Raw genomic sequence first — 22,502 nt, 5'->3', positions numbered from 1 at the left:
TGCAAAGGTCCTTTGGAGATAGGGTTGGTAGCTTCTGATGCCTGCTGTGAGTTCCCAGGTTGTGTGACATGAGCAAATGGCCCTCCTGGCTTCCCTGTGACCCTCACTGCCACAGAGAAAGGGAGAACTTCTACTGTTTCTAGGCAAGACTCCCATAAGCCAACTTATCCTCCATGACTTTCTGCCCTTTCTATGAAATAAACCTTTCACATCAGTATCAACTGATTTCAAAAGTCAAAAACGCAAGAGAGGTAGGGAAGCAAGCATTATGGGAGGAAGCAAATGCCTGAGCCATTAGAGGTATGTTATTTCGTTGCTCTCACCCCTGCCCTGGGATGGTGTGAGTATCATTTAACCCATTTGTGTATCAGTTAAACTATTTGTCCAAGGTCACATGGCATATCCAGGATTAGAACCTTTGACTGTAAACCTGAGTTCCTTCCGGTCTTTGAGTCTGACCACACCACGAAGCCACTTGAAGCCCAGGAGGAGCCCGGTGAGGCTGAAAGGGACCCTGACAGCCACTCTCCTCCATGCCCTGTGGTGTTGGGGCAAACTTTGACCTTTTTGGATCTTTTCACTGTTTCCTTCACTTCCTGTTTCTTCTCCTGGCTGGTTTGCCCCCGACTCTGCTCCTTGCTTATGATACTTATTTTTCCATCCACAGCAAAACAATTCACATCAAGGTAATTGATGATGAGGCGTATGAGAAAAACAAGAATTTCTTCATTGAGATGATGGGCCCCCGCATGGTGGATATGAGTTTTCAGAAAGGTGTAGTACCCTGTCCTCCACACTAACGTTAACATTCTTCTCTCCTCTTCTCTTTCTTCCTTTCTCCAATCCATTTGTCTCCTTCTCCTCCCCTTTCTTCTACCTCTGTGGTTCACTTCACATTGCTTTCTTTCTTGTTCTCTCTTTTCACCTCTCCCTCTCCTCTCTCCTTTCTCTACTCCCAGCTCTGTCCTAACACCTGCCAGCCTGTCACATGGTATCCGTAAGAGGGATGCTCAAGAGCCAATAATAATCTTTGTGGGATGGGGAAATGAACATGGGCGAAAACAGAGAGATGGGGAGAGAAAGAGAGAATGAGAGAGAGAGAGAGAGCCAGGCAGTGTGCTGAGAGTATGGTATGTGAGGCTCTCTGCTTCTCCTGAATGGTTTAGTATACAGGAAAGAAAAAGACCGGGTAGCTGAACACCAGGCAGGAGGGCAGCACTGGCCAGGCTATCACGTAGATTTCCACAGGGCAGCTATTCTCAGGGCTAATATTACAGTCCCTGGACATTGAGCATCAATGTATTTGGATTTGGGTTCTGTTTATAGTCCATCCTGTTCCCTAAAGCAGACCTTAGGAGCCATCTTGTCTGCCATATCCCCGCTATCAAGGTGTGTTTCTCTCACAGGTTAGAATAGTGGGAGAGAGGATTCTGACCTGAGCAGAAGCTTCCACAAGAAGTCATAGGACTTCTCAGAGTGGATGGAGCCTTTGCCTTCAACTTAAATGACCCCATACACCCCAGGCCTCCAATAGGCAAGTCTGAATAAACGCCCTCTTCTAGAGAGAGCATGCTATAGAGGGGGGAGCTGCCAGTATCTGGGGCAATGTTCCCTCGCTGGCCAAGCCGTCAATCATATCCCTCCAGGCCATGCCCATGGTCTCAGAGCACCCCATTCCCACAGCAGAGTCCCTGCATGGAAACACAGGCCAGGCTCACCTCTTGTAGACAGCCCAGGGTCTAGGACCCAGAGAGAAATTCCCAGAAAATGCTTCTTGACAATCAGTGAGTTTTGTCTTTTGTCCACTGAGCAAGATGTGAAAAGGAGTCCAAAAAAGTGCCAGAAAGGTGACCAAAAATGTACTCGTAAAACACCACATGCACAACACAAATCCACAGCAAGTCTTGTGCCCAACAAACCACCTCAGGTCAGTCCACCCCTTTATAGACAGCAAAGCTGAGCCTGTCTAAGGAACGGAACAGGAACATCAGAGGCTCTGATGAGACATTTCAGCTATTGTTCTTTAGTACCTCTTTGCCCTTTGGAGAGCTTTTAGGACTAAAAAAAAGGAGAAAATAATAATCAGGGCTCACTAGTGGGGCCACCGAGCCCACTGTGGTTCCATGAAGGACCGAGGGCAGCCACACAGGGAGATCCAGGCCCACATAGCATCTTCTCCACTGACGGTGGCCCTGAGCCAGCCTCAGGCCAGGCTTCAGAGGGAGTGATTTTCGAGGAAACTTTGCTTCCCTGGATGATTTGTTTTTAAAAGACACTATGCTTCGTTGAGATACCCAGAAATGAACAGAAACCTCCATTGCCTTGTCTCCCAGCCCCTTGAAAATCAGCATTTAAGGAAGCCAGCCTTGGGGCACATCACCCCTACGTGATAGAAGTCCAAAGGTGATTTAGAATTGGATGATCTTTACTATTTAGTCCACACTTCCCCAGGAGTGCATCAGCTGTAGATATTAAAGGAGTCCTGTGTGATATTGTGGTTAATACTTATTTATTTTAGTTCCTACCACTGAAGGCTTGTGAGATAAAGAATGAGAAAGAGAATAGAATCCTGGCTTTCTTGCTTTCTCTCTCTCTCTCTTATTTCCCTTCCTCGTAAATACTTTCCTTTTAAAGTTTTCTCATAAAAATTTAAGAAGTGGGTCTAGACACAAAGAAGGGAAACAAGCCCCTAGCTAGGTACCGTTGACATGTTTCCTGTTACAGAAGGGCCCTGGGTCATTCCCAGTGGGCCAGTGGTTTACCAGCTGCCCAAGGAAATGCCACTGTTACCATGTGACACCCAGTGGAATGTGCTGCCCAACTCACTTCGTACTAACCACCAGCAGGATCTAAAATGACTCCTCCCCACCATCACCCCTTCTGCCTTCCCAGTCCCCGCCTGTCCTTCTGGATCCCTTCCTTTGCCCACTTTTCCTTGCCTCCTGGCTCCCTTTCCCTCTCACCCATAAGGACAACTATGACCAAGGAGACCAGCAAAGCTAAGACCATTTCTATATAAGAACAATACAATCCACCGTAGCCCTGCCAAAAGGCACCATGGCGGGACTGGGCTGCATGTGCCAAGAGTGATGGGGAATGATTTTAAAGGCTGTGCTCCAAGTGACCAACCAATCAACCGACCCAGTCGACACACTCTCTCTCTTGTTGTCCCTACAGGAAAACCATAAGGGTTAAGATAGTAGATGAGGAGGAATACGAAAGGCAAGAGAATTTCTTCATTGCCCTTGGTGAACCGAAATGGATGGAACGTGGAATATCAGGTGTGAGATTCTTTAAAAAACAAACCGACGAACAAAATAAAACATCGAAAAGAAAGAAAAGTGTAAACAAACTGAAAAGCAACAACAAAAAGCAACTATGTTTTTTCTCCCTCCTTTTATTCCCTTTTCCTCCTCCTTTTGACCAGCAGACTTTTTATTCTCTTCCCTCCTGTACGCTCAGTCTCACCCTGTTTCGGTTATCGTCTCTGCCTTCTTAGCCTTAGCTTCTTACAAGTCCTCCTTTCCCATCTTCTGGGCGCTGCAGCCTCGACTCCTCATCACCCTAATGAGTTCCACCCTGTGCTCCAACTATCCAATTACCACTGTCCCCTGCACTCTCCCCCACAGCCCACACACACATACACCACAACCTGTAAATGTGGAAATTCCTTGGTGGGTGGGGAGGAGAAGAAAAAGAAAGGAATGTGATGCAATGCATGCCTGTGCCCATCCCTGCCTCCTTCCCCTCCCCACCCCACACTCTCTAGCCTGGGTTGAATGGGGAGGGTCTGGGATGGGGGCTGGGACCCATGTTGCAATGATGCTTTGACAGTTTTCTGCTGCATTCTCCAACCTCTTTTGAGTGCTTGGCAGGTTATACACTTGCAGAGTGGCCCCTAGGCCCCTCTGCCCTTCATGAAGGTAAGTGTTTTTATCTGGCTGTTCGGAGTTGGGTAGACTGTAGCATGGAAAGTCTTACCAATTGTCAGAGGCCACAGCTTCTGAGAGCTCTCTGAGAGAGAGTTGTCTTGTGAGGTAGTCATGCTGTCTGGAATCCTGAACTATTCTTCCTTCCCCTGGCATCCCACCCCATCCCATTCTACCTCTGTTCCTAGCCCAAAGTAGGGCACTTTATTCAGACGACTCTAAGATAATGCAATCTCTAACGCAGAAAATTAAGAGTCTGCCAAAGGAAGAAAGTAATCCAGGTATGGCAATCTCCCTAGCCAGAGGGCCCTGGAAAAGGACTGACATTGGGCATGAGTACTGACTTATGGGTTTTCCAACAGGAGAAGGGACTCTTAAGTGGTATAGCTGGTGTTGATTCCTGAGAAACAGGTGTTGAACGGTTCACAGAAGCCTGCCTTTGCTTTGCATCTGCAAATGAGCCTATCACCCAGATCCCAAGACAACTCTCATCCCACATCAGAGAAGTGGCCTCATTTCCTCCTTTCCTCAGGACATGCATCTTGGAATACCTGCCAGGCTTCCATTCCTAAGGGACTGATTATGTTGCAACCCAAGGTGGATGTAAGGAAAGATTTCTTCCCTTGAAGAAAATAATTGGAAGCCACTACTTTGAAAGTGTTGGAGGAATATATGTGGGAATGGGTAACAGTGCTCTTGGGAAGGAGGAGCATATTCGCACTCCCCTTCAGGAGAGTTATGCTGCTGGGAGCCTCATGGAGGAAGGGACAGTGAGGCTCATCTTCTTGTCAACACGGGGTGATTATTCTCCAACTACTTGATAGTCACATGACAATGAACAGTGTAAAGCCCTTCACTCAAGGACAGATCCAAGAGATTCAGCAACTATACTCCCAAAGGCTCACCAACAGGTCTTCTTCTCAGACCCGTATGATTGATCAGTTCTCATTATCTTCTGGTGACTTTCTCTGCACAGCTGACCAGTTCTGTGCGCACACTGATTTGGACACATGTGGTGTTCTAGAAGCAGAAGCCCTTTCCATCTTACATTACTCATCCTCTCCTTAGCCACGTAATAAGATGCTGCCATGCACCTGACTGCCAAAGAGTGCTGGGAGAAAGAAAAAGTCTCTGGTTTCATTGCTTCCTAGATTGCGTTCCTGCCAATCCTCCAGTTTCAGCTACTGAGAATATTCTCAGAAATTGTCTCAACACCTGCCCCACCTCATTCCCAACTCCCTTGTGTGTTGACTCTACATCTTCACGAGTGGTTGGATGCAGCAGACACCTGAGGCCATTGTAAACCAGTTTCATCAGTTTCCACAGTCTCAGCTACTTAGGTGCAAATGAAAGGAGCACAAAGGATCATACAGGGTAGCTGGAAAGAAGGCAGTGGCTCCAGACAAGAAGAATGGGTTGGAAGTCCATCCATGACTTTATTCCATCAGTAAGGAGGCTCTCTTTTCTACCTCCCCAACAAACCCCTATAGCAGGACAGCAAGTGACCTGAGATAAACCTTGTGCTCTTCAACAGACTTGGCCAAACACAAACATCTATAGCTACTCTCCATTTGAGGACCCCTTTTTTCTGCACTAAATTCTCTGTCCAAGGGGATGTTAGGAAAGCCCTGGTAGAGCCTAGCCCAGGGGGAGGGAGTAGGTGAGAAAAACAGGATTTCATCAAGCTATCGGTGTGATATGCCCCCAAATCTTCCCATACCAAGATGCCAAGATAGAAGGTGACAACAGGAAATGTGTCATTTCCTGGCCTGCAGTTCTATTCACTATAGGGTAATTTTCAGTTTCTTCAGCTTGTCCCATATTTTGGCATCAGACCATAAGGTGAAAAGTCATAAAACTTGATTGTCTAGGCTCAAAATCAGAAGAAAATCTATCCTGATTTCCTGAATTCCCTGCTGCTCTTGGAGTGAGAAACTGCAGTGGAAATTGCTTTTCATTATTGTGGCTGCATGGGAGAGTCTTAGGCATTCAGAGCAGAATAGGTTCTGCATGGTCAAAATGGCAATGGCATTACAAAAAATAGTAAAGGACTGGATTTGAAGTAAGAGAGTCTATTCTTGGCAAACAAAACAGACCTCAGAGGTGAAATTAAAATCTCTGGACCCACTGGGGGAGGGAAAAAGAGAGGATGAATAGGCAACACGGTTGCTCTGGAGTAGAGTAAGCACTGGAGTCTAGAAGTGCACTTCTGAGAGCAAAACTGAGCAACAGAGTCAAAGCTACCTGGCCTGGGCCTGGATACTGGATGCCTCAGGTGGGAAGGGAAAGCACTTTCCCCCAACAATGGGGCCTGTTTGTGCCTTCTTTCCCACATCCGTGGGCTCACCCTGACAAGCTGCCCAGATCTTCCAATTACTCACTGGGCTGTGCTGTGTCCTGCTTGTCCCTGGAATATGTGAGCAGAGACCTATGACTCTGACCTGATGCTGGGGATCAATAAAGGGGAAAGTTCAGCTCCAGCTTCTCTCTTCAGCAGCAGCAGGAAAAACACCCTGGACGTATTATGTCACTCAAAGTTGGCCTACCTGGCTCTTGCTGACCCATCTATAACTGCTAGATGGAAAGTCTCAGATTCACATAGACAGTGACCAGAGATGGTGTGATTTCAGCTGACCGCAAGCCCTTTCGCTGCACTAGGGATGTCTGAGTGAAAACCACGGCAGCAAGGACCTTTTTGGAAGAGCTGCCTCTTATCTGGCCTACCTGTGTACACTGATGTGTTCCAGTCTCTGGTCTCCATTGAAACTTGGGGGCCAGGGATGGGGGCTTTTCCAGTGGGTGGAGATCCATAGAAGGAACAGAATGAGAAAACTCTCTTGCTGTCTCTCTGTCTGTATATCTCTCTATCTCAATGTAGTAAAGAGATCACTGATCCATTATCCCTTGGAATTCGATATGAGAAAACCAAAAAAAGTCAACTGCTGTTCACCCCACTTATATACCATAAGGATTCTGGATCTACATGTGCCTTCAGTGACTGTGAATAAGGAATGATGGGTCACAGGCCTGAGTTGCATTCCTAGAGATTCTTAGAAGAAACAGTTCACAGACACTCCCCTGCCACCAACACACTGTTTCCTCAACATCCTCCATCAGTTGCCCGCTACACCAGGGGTATGTGACAGGATGTTCCCAGACCTTTATTTGACAAGAACCAGGGAGTGAGGGACTGTTGAGATGAAAATGTGGTGTGTCACAAGAATTTTTAATTTTTGGATCTTGAAGTCTAAGAGAGCTAAGCATAAGTACAAATTTAGAGGGCTAGGGACAACCTGTGTTGGGCATATCTTTACCTCAGCTTCCCAGTCCATGTAGGACCTTGTATATGTCATCTTCCATCTGTGTATATCTTTTGATATGACAGTCTCTCCAGAATATCTGGACTCTGATTTAAACTTTCCTTTCTGGAACAAAAAGACTACCATCCAGAGATGCAGCACCACAGGATCTATGAGAAATACAATTGCCAAAATAAGGCAACAAACCTTTATCAAACACCTACTAGTTGCTGTGACTTTACTAGGCACAGGTGATCCAAAACGGTAGGAGTCCATGGCCCCGACCTCCAGGCTGTATCTATAAAAAGACAAACTGTTTCAAGGAAAACATTCTGCAGGACTTACCTTTTCACTAGGTCATTCTTTTAGGGGAACTCAAAGTTCTGGCCAGCATGGCAGCTAGGAGGCCATTTGTGGTCAAATGTTATGGGCACTAGGAAGCTGAGCGTGATCTGATTAGGAGGTTAGGGATAAAGGACATAGAACTGCACACTGCTCCACTCTTGTGCACCATTACTAGTGCCCTGAGATCCTATTCAAGTGCCAGGGTCCTATTCTCCACCGATAAGCCAGCCGCTTTGGCAGGGTTGGAACCCATACAGTTTTCAATGTAACTGGATTCTCACTCCATTACAGAATAGATGTGAGAACCCGATCTCTTAGAAATTCGCAAATGACCAACTCTGTCTCTGCTCCACCCACTTGGTTCCCCCATCCTCATTCCTCTATCCTTAGCCCTCAGAGTTGCAGGGAAGCTGTGGGGAAAACTCTTATTTAACTGCAGGGCCCTGGTGCTCAGCAGCCTCTCAGCGGCTCACACCTCTTGCTGCTGCTGCTGCTGTGCATGCTCCATATGCTGCCTTTTGCATGTCGCTGCAGAGCTCTCACCTACTAAGCTCACTGCTTTCCTTATGCTGCCAGCAACCACAAAGCCTGGGGACACTTTCAAGATGGGACCTTAATGCTCTTTCCTTTTCTTTCTTCCCCTTGTCTGATATCTATTTGCAAACAGCGCTCCTGTTGTCTCCAGGTAAGAGGTGTCTTGCCCTCTCTTTTCTATGTCTTGCCAGTGCCATTACTTACTTTAAGATCAATGTCCTTTGATTTATTAGTAGGAACCATGGGCTTGAGTTAACTTGACAAGTTCTCCCAAGGACTGGGAGATTTATTTCCCTAATCATAATTGAAGTAATCCTAAGGACGTAGACAATTCCTTGAGCACCATTTCTGCCAGTAGATGGGGGTAATGGCATAGCTGGTTTTCTCTGGGACCAGGAAGAGAATTGAAATTTACCAAAGAGATGGTGGGTCGCAGACTTCTCCTGCATCTTAACTCATTGGTCCTCTCATGTTGTGGGGCAAGGAGGTTGAGAGTCAGAACTGAATCTCCTAATAGGATCATGATGGGATTTGAAAGAAAATACTTTGATCTCAAAGAACCCAGGGAAAAATAATCAGGAGCTTCTATGAGAAAGTGGAAAACAATTTTTAAAGACTCTGAAATTTTACTGCTCCTGGAGATCTTCCATCTCATCGCAGCTGAGACCTAAATTGCTAGAACTTTGGTTCGTTTGTCATTGACCCTTGAATTCACATGTGCCATGGACGACAAGAAGAATTAGGATATTATATTGGATGGGGGCAATTTTCTGGCTGGAAATAGAAATTTTAGGGAATTTATTGTAGAGAGATCCTCATGCGGAATCTAGATCCTGTTGTAGGACGTACACCTGCTTTGAGAGTGTGCTTGAATCAGTGGAATCCAATCATAAACAGTGTCCAACTTTGTGAGCAGATAGGAAAACATTTCCATCGTATCTGGCAATACTTCTGTTCTTGGTGCAGGCAGAGTGAGCTATACAAGACATCTCAATATATTTTAAAAGAACATTTTACATTTCATCAGCTCTTTGAACATATAAAAATTTTGAGGTCATTAAAGAAGCAAAGCACCTTATGGAATTCTTTGGTATTCAAAGTTACCTGTAGGCTGCACCTTGGGTTTGAGAAGGGGCAGGATACACAGTAAGGACATTTGCCTCCTTGAAGCCTCAAACAAACAATGTAAACCCCTACATTTTCTCTTTTTGAAAAAAAATTACTCCAGTTTCCTTGGCCTCTTGCTTCCTCCTTATACCAATAGGATAAGGACTATCTCCAACCCCATATATCCTACTATTCTCGCAGAGTATTGATGCTACAGCATCAGGTATTCCTTCTCCACTTCACTCATCCGCTTGCCTGAGAAGGTATTTGGGCTTCTTTGTTCCAACTCTTGACTCCACCCCCTCCCCCCCACCAACCACACATATATACACACAAGAAAGATTGTGATTTAATTTAAGCTTCTTTGTACTTTTAACATATTTGCACGAATGCCAATAGAAGCTAAAAGAGGAAAAGAAGGTGTCATTTCCTGGATCTTTCAATCTGTAAACCTTTAATTTAAGAGCCCTTGGTTAGATTTTAAATTCACTGAAAGTCCCAAATTCTTGTTTGAGTTTTCCTAGGTGGTCAGGCAAACATGATTAACAATGCCTGGTGGTGAAAGATGGAGAGTAAATATATTCATTCTGAGCTACACCACCAAGCTCAGGGACCTGGGAATGAGAGCACTGGCTGCATCTCTCCAATTCTTTCTGAGGATGTCTGTAGAGCATTCACGGCAATCTATTCTTGTCTGGCCTGGCAAGCTCTTTGTTCATCCAATATTTGTTCAATCTTCCATCCTATTCATATTCTCTCTCTGTCTCCCTGCTGTCTCCTCCTTTTCCTAAATCTGAGAGTTTGTTTAGTGAGTCTGAATATGAAGATCACCTGTCCTTTATTCTCTTCCCTTGAAATTCTGAGGAGTTATGTAAATAAGTGATCAAATCTATATGGTCTTTTTGGTTTGAGACTTATACTCTGTCAAGAAATTAACTTAATTTGAATGCAAAGGAATTATCTTTACAAAAATAGAAAACGGCAGGAATTACTACCAAACCAAGACATTAAACCAGAGTTGATTTAAAGGCAAGTGAATCAATCAATTAATATATAAATAGATAGATATGGAGTATCTCTCAGAGGCTGAGGCAGAGCCAAAGAGAGAAGATTGGTTATTTGTCAAAGAGATTTTTACAGAAAGCTAGATGGAAAGACTGACTGTCACCACAGGGGTGGACAGGTCAGTAGGTAAATCAATATCCTGCCAGATAGATATACTGCTAGATTGATAGCTAGGCAAGGGGTTAGACAGGTACATTTATATGTCACTGGAGAACTCATTATACTGGTATAAAGTTCTTGTGGCACGTGTAAAGTATGACATGGGGGAATCGGGGAGGGAAGAGTGGAATAATACTGTCACTGCTGGATGGGCATTGTGAGTTGGTGCCAAAACCTGCAAGTAGGGGGAAAGAGTACCTGTGCTTTTAAGGAATCTATATGTCTTTTTCCAAGTGCTTTTTCTCAGATTGGCTTGCAGTCTGGCTTCTAGGATCACTGACTTCATAGCCAGATCCCTGGATATGCCCAGATGTACCTTCAGAATTAACTAATAAGAGACTCAGAATCAATGGATTAAATGAAGTCAATCTGCTAGAGGGTATCTGCTTACTTAGAAATATACAGAAGGACACTGATCCTTGAGAAATCATTGTTTCCGAAAGCGGTGACCAACTCCTGCAGGAGGACAGCACCATGGACAGCTCCCAAGCATTTGGGGATTGCCTTCTGTGTTTTGCGCCAGAGCACCGAGTAAAACAGCCAGCTCAGGAATCCTCCGCACACTCTCTTCCTATCTTCATTCAGGCAAACTAAGAAAATCCTCATATAAAATAGATTCTCTTCTTGGTAACTTACACCTTTGGTCTATAGTCTTCCAGTAAATTCCTTTCCTTGCAACCTCAAGAGCTCAAGTCTCCCCCCTCCCCATGCTTCACCAAGTCCCAAGATAGAGAGAAAAGAAGACCTCCTTGGCCTCTCGCCCATTTTGTCCTTGAGATTATCCAAGGACTAGAGGATTCCCCTAGGAGATTCACTGTGAATGAAAGCAATTAAGGAGCCAAATAAAAGAATTAATTGCATGTAAGAATGAGAACTTGGATAGAGAGATGTTTAAATGAGCTCTGAAAGAAACAGGCTGCCAAGAGCAATTTTCTAATCAAAGGAGAATAAAAAGATTCAATCTCTATTTCACTCTAATCCAGAAAACATGTCTTCATGGTGAAGTAGTCTTAAAATGGACTCACCAGCTGAAATGGAAAAAATTTCTAACTGTTCAACAAGAGAACAGACCACCGGTACATGAGTCAAGATGCTGAGGGACACAGGGAATGCCTCAAAAGAAAGTAAAGGAAGAGCTTTATTTTGTTTTGTTTTTGAACAAATATTTGTGTTCCAGAAGAAATGTGCCTGACTCCTGTAGAAATCCTGGGGATCTTTCATTGGAAAATCATGAAGTTTTTTGGGAAATCTTCCAAGTTTCTCATTGTGAGGATAATATTCACTTGTATAAAATGTAGATATTCCTGGAAACATCTCTACTTTCTCCTTTATAGAGAAGATAGTCCAAACAGTGTTAGAAACAGATATTAATGTGAACCAGCAGACCAGAATTCCCTTTGGATTAAAATGTTCTTCCGATCCCCAAGAACTCTTTCATGAAGTAGTTGAACAAACACTCAGGCCCAACAGTTCAGAATGGTTAAAGATCAAAAGATTTGGTTTTTGTTTCCAACTCACCAGTATCTCACCAAATGACTTGGGGACTTTACTTAGTGCTATTTCTCAGAAGGTCTTTGGGTCAGGTTCCTCACCCAGGTATAAACTGGAAAAAGGAATGCTTATCCCAGGCCTTCAAAAAGCCTCTCATGGTCTGATGGTCATAAAATGTCCAGCACTTTACAGAAAGAGGCACTAAAAAATACACAAAGTCTCCATTCCCAAGAGCTATGTGCCCACTGCATGTGCCTAATACTCCGAGCTTTAGACTTCTAGGGAACAGCGAATGTGCTAAAACTAGTCTGATTTTGTTTTGTTGCAGAGATGACAGACAGGAAGCTGACTGTGGAGGAAGAGGAGGCCAAGAGGATAGCAGAAATGGGAAAACCAATATTGGGTGAACACCCCAAACTAGAGGTCATCATTGAAGAGTCCTATGAGTTCAAGGTCAGGCCATAAGTGAGATCTAACAGATAACAGAGTGATGGGGTGGGAAGTAGAAGACCTGGAGTTTTCTTCTAATTTCACCACTGAATATGTGAAGTTGAAATGGAGTGAATCACTTACCCACCCCGACCTCAGTTTCCCCATTTGTAACATGGAACAAATAGTGCCGGTATCCTAGGAATACTGTGAGAAACATAATGTAGTATATGGACTAAATGGGTTATAAAGCCCCTAGATGTATCATCACTATTGTTTAACTGTATTTTTAAAATGAAGATACTAAAATTCACTCCTCCAGGGCGAGGTTTATTGACATTATTACCATTATTCTATATTGTATTGCTCTAAATATCCAATGTCAGCAGTCACAACCAAAGAAAAAGGAAATAGAAGGATTATCCCAGAAGACATCACCCAAAACCATTGCGTGCATAACTTTCAGGACCCTCGTGGAGTCCGCTGAAATGCAGGACACCTTTCATTCTCTTGAAGCACCAGATTCTTCAGTGGTTCTGCGCATTCTAACCTCATGATTCCAAGTTTTTATCTCCCTGACAGAGTACAGTGGACAAACTGATCAAGAAGACGAACCTGGCCTTGGTTGTGGGGACCCATTCCTGGAAGGACCAGTTCATGGAGGCCATCACTGTCAGTGCAGGTGAGAGTGTCTCAAGGGGGCACAGGCCTTGCTGGGTGAAGCAGACAACACCAGAAAAGGAAAAACACAACCACATCAACAGCCCACCAATTTCTGGGAAGGCCTCTGTGTCCAGTCTTCCCAGCTCTAGTCCTAGATGTTTGCATGTTTCACTGGGCTGCTTTGGAAAAGAATCACGGGGTAACTGAAAAAGTCTGGCTATCTCTGATTTCAAATCCTGGTTCTGTTGTGTAAACTGAAACAGGTTATCCTCTCTGCTTCTCAATTTCCTCAGGCCAAAAGTGAATTATTGCTACCTTCCTCAGCAAAAAAAGTACAAAGGCACAGAATCTGGTACCAAACACTAACTCAATAAATTCTGTTTTCCATCATTCCTTCCTCTCAGTAATTTGATCCTCATTTTCTATAAAATGGGGAACTATTCTGACTTAGAGATGCGGGGCCCAGAGTTGGTAAAATCTTTGCATTGACTTTGACAAACCTCCACCCTGGATGATTCCAAACCTCTCCTTCAGCATTTGTTGACACGTTCCCTCTGTGATGACTCACAGCAAAGCCAGAGTCCCAGAGGCCTGCACACATGTTGGAATGTGAATGGAAATGGTCTCACCAACACCACCAATATTTCCTCTCGGCACCACTGAGGCCTCCTTGTACAGCCGGCCCTGAGCACTACTGGCCTTGTCTCTTTTCATGAGACTTTGTTGTCATAGCAACCCACAGGGTCATATCCCCAGGGCCCCAGAGCCACAGCTAAAGTGCAACCAGGAAGAGAGAGCTGCTGCCATCACTGCCCCACTTTTCACATCGCCGGCTTCAGATATTCCCAGTTCCCCCTCTGATGACCTTATTTTGCCCCTAAAGAGACAATACACAGAATGTAGGCCACATAATCTAACCCCTTCCTTTATCAAATGAGGGAAATAAGGTTCAGAAACAAGAGGTGACTTATCCCAGGTTACAGATTGTCTTCATGGCAAAGCTGCAATGGAACCCAAGGATCCTGACTCCTGCTCTTTGGAAACACAGCTTCCACAGGTTCTATCAAAACATTACAGAGGTTGCCCTTGACAAGGGGCCAGCGTGCCTCAGCACATTCTCTCCTCCTGGACTGCTGAATGGGCAATTCTGCCCATCTTTCCTAGCAAGGACGAATGAGGCCCATGCCTGCTCTGTCCTATGGGATATTTGGAGGATGGCACTGGCTCTTTGGTGTGTCCGCATGATCTGGAATGACAGCCGTCCCTCTGGGATGGATAATGAGCAGAACCACAAGGTTGTTGCAACAGTCACGTCAGAAAAATTAGAGAGGAGCCCCACTGGCATCCAGTAAAGAGTGGACACACAGCTGATTTCACTTTTCTTCGCCTAGGCGAGCAAATGCAGCCTCTCTACCTTCCTCTCTGGTTCCTCTACCGCCTTGGCCCTCTCATCTTCTCCCATTCTCTCTCTTAATCTCTTTCTTCTCTTCTTTATTCCCCGTCCTCTCTCTCTCACTCTCTCTGGGAGCCCTGCATTCAAATTGACCAATGAGGCACCCCTACTCAATTCTCATTTCCCAACTGTTTTCTGGTGCCCTTGCCCTGGCCTACACCAGCTTCCCAAGAGGGAGCTGGAGCCTGCTTCCAGCTGATGAGGTTCGTGATGTGGTTCTAACTTGACCTCCTCATGAATGGGGATCTGACCTCGCTGCCCTTTCCTGGGCCTGTTTCTCTTGCCTCCAGCAGGGGACGAGGATGAGGATGAGTCAGGTGAGGAGAGGCTGCCATCCTGCTTCGACTACGTCATGCACTTCCTAACAGTCTTCTGGAAGGTGCTGTTTGCCTGCGTGCCCCCCACAGAGTACTGCCACGGCTGGGCCTGCTTTGTCGTCTCCATTCTCATCATCGGCATGCTCACAGCCATAATCGGAGACCTGGCCTCCCACTTTGGCTGCACCATCGGCCTCAAGGACTCAGTGACGGCTGTTGTTTTTGTGGCGTTTGGCACCTCTGTGCCAGGTGAGAGTGAGGGGTGCTTGGATTTGCTGAGAGGATATTACCGGGTTCAAGTGACCCCTACAACTTTGCCTTGTTGTCTTCCTTCCCATCTCAGATCTGAGCTTAACAGAACCGCTGCCCCTAAGCTGCACAGTAGTCAATCAGAGAGATTAATGATAATATTAGTAATGATAGCCAACATTTCTTGAGCACTTTTGATGTGTCAAGCACTATGTATGCTAAGCAATTTACATGGGTTACCCCTATTCAAAACCCGATTCGATAGGGACAGTTATTATCCCTACTTGACAGGTGAGGAAACTGAGGCCCACAGAGGTTAAGTTACCTGCCCAACTAAGTGGCCCAATTTCTTTTTTTTTTTTTAATTTTTTTAAAGATTTTATTTTATTTATTTATTTGTTTGTTTTATTTTTCCTTCTTCTCCCCCAAGCCCCCCAGTACATAGTTGTATATTTTAGTTGTGGGTCCTTCTAATTGTGGCGTGTGGGACGCCTCCTCAGTGTGGCTTGAAGAGCAGTGCTAGGTCCCCGCCCAGGATGGGAACCAGTGAAACCCTGGGCCACCTCGGAGTGTGCAAACTTAACCCCTTGGCCGTGAGGCAGGGTAATTCAAAGAATATGGAGATTGCTCTCCTTCCGCTTCCCTCTGGCAATCTCTGAGAGGCTAAAGATTAGCCTGCTTGAAGCTGTCACAATGGAAATGCCCACAAGCCTTCTTGGCCTCCTCTGCTTAGGACACCTGTCAGTACAGAATGTCACCCAGGGGGAGAGGCCAAGGAAGCTTAGCAAGTTCTTGTCCTTTCATATGATGTATTACGTATTCTTTTCTTCCTTATAAACACCTAGAGACAAACAGGAACGGGCATGCGTGTATTCATTCATTAGACAAGTATTTACCGAGCCTGGTACGGTCTTGTGCTAGTTGCTGGGGCTATAGTGAGAGGCAAGACAGACATGCTACCCTCTCCACGTGGAGTTTATCATCTAATGACGGAGACTGTACTCAACGACTATAATTAAAATCATCTCTGTAAGTTCTATGAAGAACAAGTGCATGTGCTGTGCAAGTATAAAACGAGGACCTGGGCTGGTTCAGGGATGGCTTCCAAGGGAGGACATACGTAAGCCTGGCCAGGATGACAAGTAGAAGATAGCAGGCAGAGAGGGGCTGCATTAGCTCATGTTCCTTACTTAGTTCACTTAGGGTCTCCAGGGTATCTGAACCCTGAACTCCCGCCAAGGAGCTGACCTCCCAATTGCCGTAGGAAGAAAGAGACAGCATCCTCCTACCAGAGGGTTAGGCTGAATCTCATCAGAGAGGACTGTCCTGACTGGACCAAGGAAACGTATCCTGCTGGAAAGTAACTAAATCTACATCACACTCTTGGAAATCCTCTTCCCGAAACCCCAGCAGACCAGTGGGATTATTTATCCATTGGTGTTGCAAGAGGTTTGGATCATGGAAATGCATCGGGTGGTAGGAAATTAGATAGATGATCCGGGGATGATCCAGGTGGAGGAGATGCTCTGTGATCTCTGTTCTCCAGGCCTCAAAGGACCAGAACTATCAGAGGGGAAGGAGCAGATGTGGAGAAAAGGAACAGACGTGGAAAGAAATTGCAGAGGATCAGAGGCAAAATAAAGCAGGATCATAGGCAAGAGATCTTCTCTAGGAGAGCTGAGCAAATTGGCAACAAAGAGACAAAGCAGGCTGAGCCAGGCAGGGAGAGAGCTTGGGGCACTTCCAAGTCCTTGCAATTGGTCCAGGGAATAGCTGGTGACGCTAGGGACTTGAAGAAGGTTATGCTATTGTCCACTCAGCTGACTTTGGTTTGGCTGAAGCTCTTTGGATGGAAGGCGATGGTTTGGAAAGAGCCCTTATATTAGAATTTTAGGGTCAAATCTCCCTAACTTCCCATGTGACCTTGGGCAGATTCCTTGACCCTTATTTTCCTTACCTGTGAAATAAAAAGTTGGGGTAGTTGTCCCCGACAGTCCTTTCAGTCCCTACAATCCGTGCCAACTGCTAACATCAAACCGCCTGCAGGGCCCTGTGCTCCACATACTAACTGCAGAGGCAGAGCTCCGCCTTCCTGGAGTCCACAGCTCCCCACGCACTTCCTCGTCATAGTTCCCCAGCGCGTCTTCTGTCCCCGTAAATCGAGCATCTCGCTCAGTGTTGAGCACACAGGCATCGTTCAATAACTATGTTAAGTGAGTACATGCCTCGTGTGACAGTTACAATCAGGCATCTACTCTAAGCAGCTTCCCAGGATGTCAAGGTTCCCTGGGAAGATATAATGGAACAGCAAACTCCCCTTACTGAAAAGTAGCCAAAGGGAACAATAAACCCACTCGGTAAAGACCAGGACCAGAAAGATCCTGTGAAATCTTTCAGACCTAGCAGATGAGGAATGTGAAGCCCAGAGAAGTGAGGTGACTTGTTCAAGGCCATGTAACTTGTTAATGGCAGAGCTTGGGGTAGCCCCCAAGCGCGTTTCTCTTTCCTGGGCTCAGCCAACTGTCGTCAGCTGCCTTTTGGACATACTCAAAGGTGGGCCCTCTACTTTTCAGCCTCCCATCAGCTCCCATTTGTCTCTGCCCTTTTCCAGATACGTTTGCCAGCAAAGCTGCAGCCATCCAGGACGTGTACGCAGACGCCTCCATTGGCAACGTCACAGGCAGCAATGCCGTCAACGTCTTCCTAGGCATTGGCCTGGCCTGGTCCGTGGCCGCCATCTACTGGGCCCTGCAGGGACAGGAGTTCCACGTGTCAGCCGGCACGCTGGCCTTCTCGGTCACTCTCTTCACCATCTTTGCGTTTGTCTGCATCAGTGTGCTCCTGTACCGCCGGCGGCCCCACCTGGGTGGGGAGCTCGGTGGCCCTCGTGGCTGCAAGCTTGCCACGACTTGGCTCTTTGTGAGCCTGTGGCTCCTCTACATACTCTTTGCCACACTGGAGGCCTACTGCTACATCAAGGGGTTCTGAGCCACAGGACAAGGCCTCTAGCAGGACAAGCCTAGGACTTCTTCTAAAAGAAGGGCACCTCCCCACCAGTGACCTCTCTGGGATGAGCAGCCCTGGAGAGGCAGCATCAGGACCCGAGCCCCAGGAACTTCACCCGACCTAGGCCCTGGCAGTGAACTGAAAGGGCAGAGTCTTAATCAATCCAACAGAATGGAGGAAACACCCACTTTACAAAGTATTTAATTCAATACAAGCCAACAACAGCAACAAACCCACCTCCACCCCATCTTCCCATCCATGTCCCTGACCCATAGCAAAGGTCAGACCCTTTCACCATCTTCTATTCCACCTTCTTCTGATTATTCCTTTGCTTCTACTTTGCTTGGGGGCAGGGTTTCTCCTGTCTGTCCAGTTCAATACATCACCATTCTCTCACTCAGCTGGTGAAGTGTGAAAATGAGTCACATCCATGTGGCTGGTTTGGGGTTCTCTTTCCTTGTAATCATTGTTGTGGTTGCTTTAATTTTTCCATCAGGTTTTGCTCATTGTTTTTTTGTTCATTTCGTCTTTTCTTTCTGAAGTTAGTGACAAAGGTGCTGGGAAGGATGTTCAAGATCTGAGCCGACGGATAGAGGGATGAATTTTCAGACACACACCTGCCAACTCTCGCTGGGTAACAGCTGTCTCTTGGCTCCATTGAGGTCTCGTCCCCCATCTCCTTTTTTTTTTCCTGAGTTCTTGAGAGGGCTGATGGCATTCGAGTGGAAGTAGGTTTGCACACCCACTCGGGGCGCTAAAGAAGGGGCGAGGCAGGGGTACTGTGGCTGTAGCAGGAGGAGCTTTGTATGCTTATGTCAACACCAAATTGAAACAAAAAGTCATTATTCTCTTCTCTGCCCAAGCCTTTCAAAGAGTGTCTGTCTCCTTGTGTCAATGTCTATATGTTTATCCTTCTGCAGGAAGACCCACCAAGCAGGAGATACAGGGCAAAACGAGAATGGTGTGTGATGACAAAGGACAGCTGGGGAAACAAAAGAGATGTATGCCTTCTTGACTGTCTTTGGCTTTGTATCTGAGGCAGGAGAGAAGAGATGCTCACCCAGTGAGATCTTCAAGGGAAAGATGATATTTAAAATGTCAGTGCTTCTGAGAAATGTCATCTTTACCAACCCCTCACCTTCTAATGTACCAGACTAAGAAGGCTGACTATATTTCTTGAGGCAATGCAAAAACTTAGAGGTTTATGGGAAAACAAGGGGCTCCTTCCACGTCTCCTGAGCCCTCAGGTCACTTTGAAAGCATTTTCACAAGATAGGAACTGGAATTGCTCATCTCTTCCACATTCCTGCTTGTTTTTAAACCTTATGAAGCTCTTTCTCCAGCCTGTGGGCTATTTCTTGCCCCAGTAAAATGAATCTTTGTTGCCATAATCCCATGGAGCCTAGGTTTGTAGAAAAACAGATTGCTGCGCCCTACAGACATTTTCTGAACAAATTTTGAAAGGACCTGGCTTTAAAACGTACACACACAATAAACACACATACGAAATCACCACCAAACTGCCCACAGATCTTTAGGCTTTCTGCATTGACATAAATACATTTTTTAAGGGGAAAAAAGAAATTAAAAAACACCTGTTTAATTTTAAACACATTTTTTAAGAAAAAATTACTAAAAAAGAAACAGTGCTCATGTCATAAGCTATGTTGACAGTTGCCAGTGGAAATGTTGGGTTGGTTTAAAAAAAAATAAAAGCTATACTTATATCTCTCTAAAAAAAGCTTGCTTCTCCCCATGTTTCTTCAGGAAAAGGTCCAGGGGGCCACCTGGGTTTCTTCTGGAGCAAATGTGGTTGAGGGAAAGGTGTTGTCTCCTATTTGTATCTGCTGTTTGCATCTGTCATCTCCTCAGATGCCAGTGTGCCAGACCCAGTATTTTTAAAGCAAAAATGCTTCAGGGAAATGCCACCTGTCAAAATGTGGACTTCAGGATGCTGGAAGACATAAGCAGTTGAGCTGGATGATTAAAGTGAAGGAGCTTTTTGTATTAGAAAGGCACAGTGGGGCAGAATTCCAGCGAGGCAAACAGTGCCCTGTATTTATTACCAATGGGCATACTCATTTACTCATCATTCATTCAACAAGTGTATTTGAATACCTTCTATGAACTGAGCTACATTCTGGTGATACAACAAAGAGTAGCATATAGTTCCAGACCTCAAGAAACTCACAGTCCAGAGGAGGAGGTAAAACTTCTTTTAACCAAGGCTCTTTTGGTTACAAGAAACAGAAACCCATTAAACTAGTTCAAGAAACTAGGGGGGCCATACTGCAAAGGCCTGGTGGGGGGCTCTTGTGGAACCCAAGGTAGGAGGCCAGAAGAGCCTGAAAGCCCTCAGGAACCGAGGCCACTCTCCATCTCCTCAAAACCTCATGGTCTTCCCCATCCTTGCTTCCTTCTCCCTGTCTGGCCTATCCACTTCCTCTCCCTCCCAAGGTGCTTCCTCTGCTTTGCTTGTCTTGCACATGGCCCAGCACGGCCACCAGCCCTGACACTATATCATGACCTCACAGCATCCTCCCCACAACTAACTGGGACGTACCTTTTTTTCTCTAAGTGAAAATTCTCAATGGAGAGAATGTGGCTAATTCACCATCCCCAAAGGGCCATTTCCAAAAGGCAGAATCCTTTGTAGAAAGCTGTGTCATGGGGGTTGGGGAGCCTGTGAATTGGTTGCTTTGTGTTAGGTGTCCACTCCTGGTCAAAACAACTCAGGTAAGGAGAAGAGAGTGGTGAGCACATTGTATGTACTGTTGCCCTTTCCAAAAGCTAGGTGTTAGGAAAGAGCCTGTGAAGCATATGAAGCACCAAGGTGAAAATAAAAATTACAGTTCTATGCCATGAGTGCTCTGAGAGTGGCACAGACAGACCACCATGGGAGTTCACTGGAAAGAAACACTAACTCAGCCTAGAAGAACCGAGGAGGACTTCAACAGAGAACGCAACATTTAGGTAGACTCTTGAAGGAAGAATCAATAATGTTTTACCTTGGTGAGGGGGCTTGGCATTGAAGGACAAAGAGAAACGGTGTGTTCAAAGGCACGGGTGAAACAAGATAGGGCACGGTCATGGAATAACAGTGGTTGGCATGGCTGGAGTAGAGCATTCAAGGAAACACAGAACAACCCAAAAAGCAAATAGGGAGAAGGGTTTGACTCAAAGGCTCATTCAGTTTTTTGCCAGCCACTAGACTGAAAACAAAAAAGGCCCTTTAGCTTATTAAATGGTAGAGCAAAATTATGAAATCCATTTGTACCCATCTCTTCCCTTTTTTGAGTCATTTCTGGGTTATCCAGATGTTAGGCTTTATTAAGAGTGAAGCTGGGATGAACCACAGAGGATGGGGAAGAGGATTGAGGAGAGGAGGCTGGGAATCTGAAGACCTGGATTCTAGTCTAGATGCTACCACCAACTGGTTCTGTGGCCTTGAATCAGTCCATCTCTTCTCTGGACCAGTTTCCTGAACTACAAATAAGGTTTTAATAGATGGCCTCTGAAGCCCATTACTTCTGGGATTCTAAACATATGTATACAAAACTCTGTGTGTGTGTGTAATCAAACTGCCTGTCAACCATATATGACCGAGCGTTGCAGACATCTTTCTACAGTTCCTTGGCCCTGTGGCCTATGTATTAGTCAGTGTGAAAAAGGCATTGTCAGCCACTGTGCACATGTTCATTTTCAACACTTTTTACTGACTAAGCCACAACGTTCCCATCCCCTTGACTCATTTATTACTTAGCATAATGTTAGCTGCTGTAATAAATAAACCCCAATATTTCAGTGGCTTAGCAAAATGAAAGTTTATTTCTCACTCATATAATAATCCAGTGAGGATATTCCTGGTCAGCAGGTGGCTTTCTTCCACATGATGATTCAGAACTTCCATTTCCTTCTATTTTGTGATTCTGCCACTCTCTGAGGCCTTGGAGCAGCAGATGGGAAGGAAATTAGAGAAGGCACACAGACTTCTAACTGCCTACTCTGAAGCGATAGCCATCACTTCTGCTCATATTCCATCAGTACAGGGTAGTGGCTTTCACCCACCCAAATGCAAAGGAGACTATGAAATATAGTCCTGGCTGGGCAGCCACTTTCCAGTGACCGCTCTATCCCACAAAAGGATGAAATTTTTATGAATGTCTGCCTCTGCTGCAATCCCTCTGTGATTAAAGATAGATATTTTTAGTATCGTTGGCCAAGAGCAATCTGATCTTTGTCTATGCTGAGTTTTATGGTTTACAAAAACCTTTCATCCACATGTGTTTGAGTTGGACAAGAACCACAGAGGTAGATATTATTCCCATTTGATCAATGAAGTTCCGAAAGGTTAAACATTAGCCCAGGAGTACACAGTAAGAGGCAGGACACAAACACAAGTTTTCCGGTTCCAAATCTAAGCTTTTCCAAGAATGGCATGGTCTCTTTTCACAAA

The 22,502-nt window shown here is 45.5% G+C and overlaps 1 protein-coding gene across 10 annotated transcripts in view; it reads left to right on the top strand.

Annotated features, from left to right (window-relative positions):
* SLC8A3 (solute carrier family 8 member A3) overlaps positions 1–20,908 on the top strand; it is a 139,683-nt gene extending 118,775 nt beyond the window's left edge. The window contains exons 2-8 of one of the 10 annotated variants that reach the window (XM_070594566.1): positions 668–774; positions 3,178–3,281; positions 8,241–8,258; positions 12,258–12,382; positions 12,941–13,040; positions 14,765–15,040; positions 17,652–20,908. In XM_070594566.1, the coding sequence (XP_070450667.1) occupies positions 3,263–3,281; positions 8,241–8,258; positions 12,258–12,382; positions 12,941–13,040; positions 14,765–15,040; positions 17,652–18,028 (915 nt within the window). In that variant the 5' untranslated portion in view covers positions 668–774; positions 3,178–3,262 and the 3' untranslated portion in view covers positions 18,029–20,908. The remainder of the gene's footprint in view (positions 1–667; positions 775–3,177; positions 3,282–8,240; positions 8,259–12,257; positions 12,383–12,940; positions 13,041–14,764; positions 15,041–17,651) is intronic. The other 9 variants (XM_008537241.2, XM_008537237.2, XM_008537239.2 and 6 more) reach the window with 9 other exon arrangements.
* The last annotated feature ends 1,594 nt before the right edge of the window (positions 20,909–22,502 follow it).

Source organism: Equus przewalskii, chromosome 25 (assembly GCF_037783145.1).
Source record: "Equus przewalskii isolate Varuska chromosome 25, EquPr2, whole genome shotgun sequence".
In the NCBI taxonomy this organism is placed as follows: Eukaryota; Metazoa; Chordata; class Mammalia; order Perissodactyla; family Equidae; genus Equus; species Equus przewalskii.
This window is presented reverse-complemented; position numbering and strand designations above follow the sequence as displayed.